General features: G+C 54.8%; 1 protein-coding gene across 1 annotated transcript in view; it reads left to right on the top strand.

Annotated features, from left to right (window-relative positions):
- The first annotated feature begins 1,587 nt into the window (after positions 1-1,587).
- PIDD1 (p53-induced death domain protein 1) overlaps positions 1,588-1,623 on the top strand; it is a 31,103-nt gene continuing 31,067 nt past the window's right edge. The window contains exon 1 of the mRNA XM_015562400.1: positions 1,588-1,601. Within this exon, the coding sequence (XP_015417886.1) occupies positions 1,588-1,601 (14 nt within the window). The remainder of the gene's footprint in view (positions 1,602-1,623) is intronic.

The raw sequence follows: 1,623 nt of genomic DNA, 5'->3' as shown, positions 1-1,623 counted from the left end.
CAATCATGAGGGAGAATCACTGATTGGCTGCCTCCTGCACGGCTCACAGCGGGCATGTGCCCTGACCGGCAGTGGAACCATGACCTCCCTGTTCATAGGTCGACCCCCAACCACTGAGCCACTCCAGTGGGGCTGATGGATTGACTTACGTGGAAAATAATACATAAAATTTACCATTTTAGTTAGATAATTCGGTGGCACTTAGTACATTCACATTGTTGTAAAACCATCACCACCACCATCTCCAGAACTTTTTCATGTTCCCAAACACCCCAGCTCAGGTGGCTCATTATTTTACTTCCTGCACAAGCACTTCACGTTCGCCCAGCAGAGCCCCTGGTGCACTGATCCCCCAATCTGCAGTCACCCAGGGATCACACAGGCTGCTCGCATAATACACATGCGTCTGGGGGAACTGGTGGCCTCTGTCCACCTCAGAGCACTGGAGACCACCCACTGTTGCTTTTAGGAAGTTCATATTTATGGATCTGAGCGCGAAGGGGGCAGGAGAGAGAAACGTGGATGCACTGTTCCGCATGTTTATGTGTTCACTGGCGATTCTTGTGTGTGCCCCGCCAGGAGACCAAACCTGTGACCTTGGTGTGGCCGGATGATGCTCTAACCAACTGAGCTGCCCGGCCAGGGCGCCCACTGTGGCTTTTCATCAGGCCAGGCCTTGAGATATGGTCTCATGGCCCCTTCCCAGCACGCAGGCCTTCTTTCTCAGAAGGCCCGGAAGTCTCATTCCAAATTAGGGAGACAAAGGACTGGAAAAAGTATAAATAGTTTCCTCCATATTGGGAGCCCAGAATTTGAAAGACACATTTCTCTGGGCCTGCACAGAATTTAATAATAAAATGTAACTCCTGTAGTAGGCACTGCAGTTCAGCCTCTGCTTCGGCAGGTGCTGTAACTGTAGTCGCTGGCCAGCTTAATAAAGGCTCCTAAATTTTGATCTGAGTCCCTGGTGGTCGTCTCCGCGGGTCACCCCATTACACTGTCTCTGTGAACCTGACTCCTCCTGTAAGTAAGTGTAACCGCGCCCTCCCCCCCCAAAAAAAGTAAGTGTAACCGTCCAGTGTTTGTCCCTCTGTGTCTATCCTATTTCACTCACAATATCCTCAAGGTTTATCCACGTTGCAGCGCGTGTCAGAATGTCCTTCCTTTTTAAGGCTAAATATTCGCGGGGTTAGTTTTTAAAAAGGTGTACCTGGCAGCTCTGGGGAAACTGAATGGGGGTGGGCAGGCGCGGGGAGAATGGAGGTTGGCAGGTTCTGCCCATCCGGGTGGGAGGGATGGTGGTAGCTGCGGAGGGGGCGCACACGGTGTGATTTGAGGCAGGACGGGGGCGGGGGCGGAGCGGGATGTGCTCATCTGTCCCTTCACGGAGCACCTGCTCTGGGGGAGCCACAGGTGGGAGGCTTTCTGAAAGGTTATGGGTCTGGGCGGGGCCGGCGCTCACCACCACGTGGCCTTGGGCAAACGGACCTCGTGGAGCCTGCGGGTCCTCCCTTCCGAGATGCAGACACTCGTTGAAGGAGGCGGCCCGTGGGGAGGCCTGCGGGGGCCCTGCCCGGAGTGATCGCCATGGAGCGGGTGAGGCCGCGGACGGACGGACAGACA

The sequence above is a fragment of the Myotis davidii genome, unplaced genomic scaffold (assembly GCF_000327345.1).
Source record: "Myotis davidii unplaced genomic scaffold, ASM32734v1 scaffold3578, whole genome shotgun sequence".
NCBI lineage: Eukaryota > Metazoa > Chordata > Mammalia > Chiroptera > Vespertilionidae > Myotis > Myotis davidii.
The sequence above is the reverse complement of the archived record's forward strand: the minus strand, read 5'-3'. Positions and strand labels throughout refer to the sequence as shown.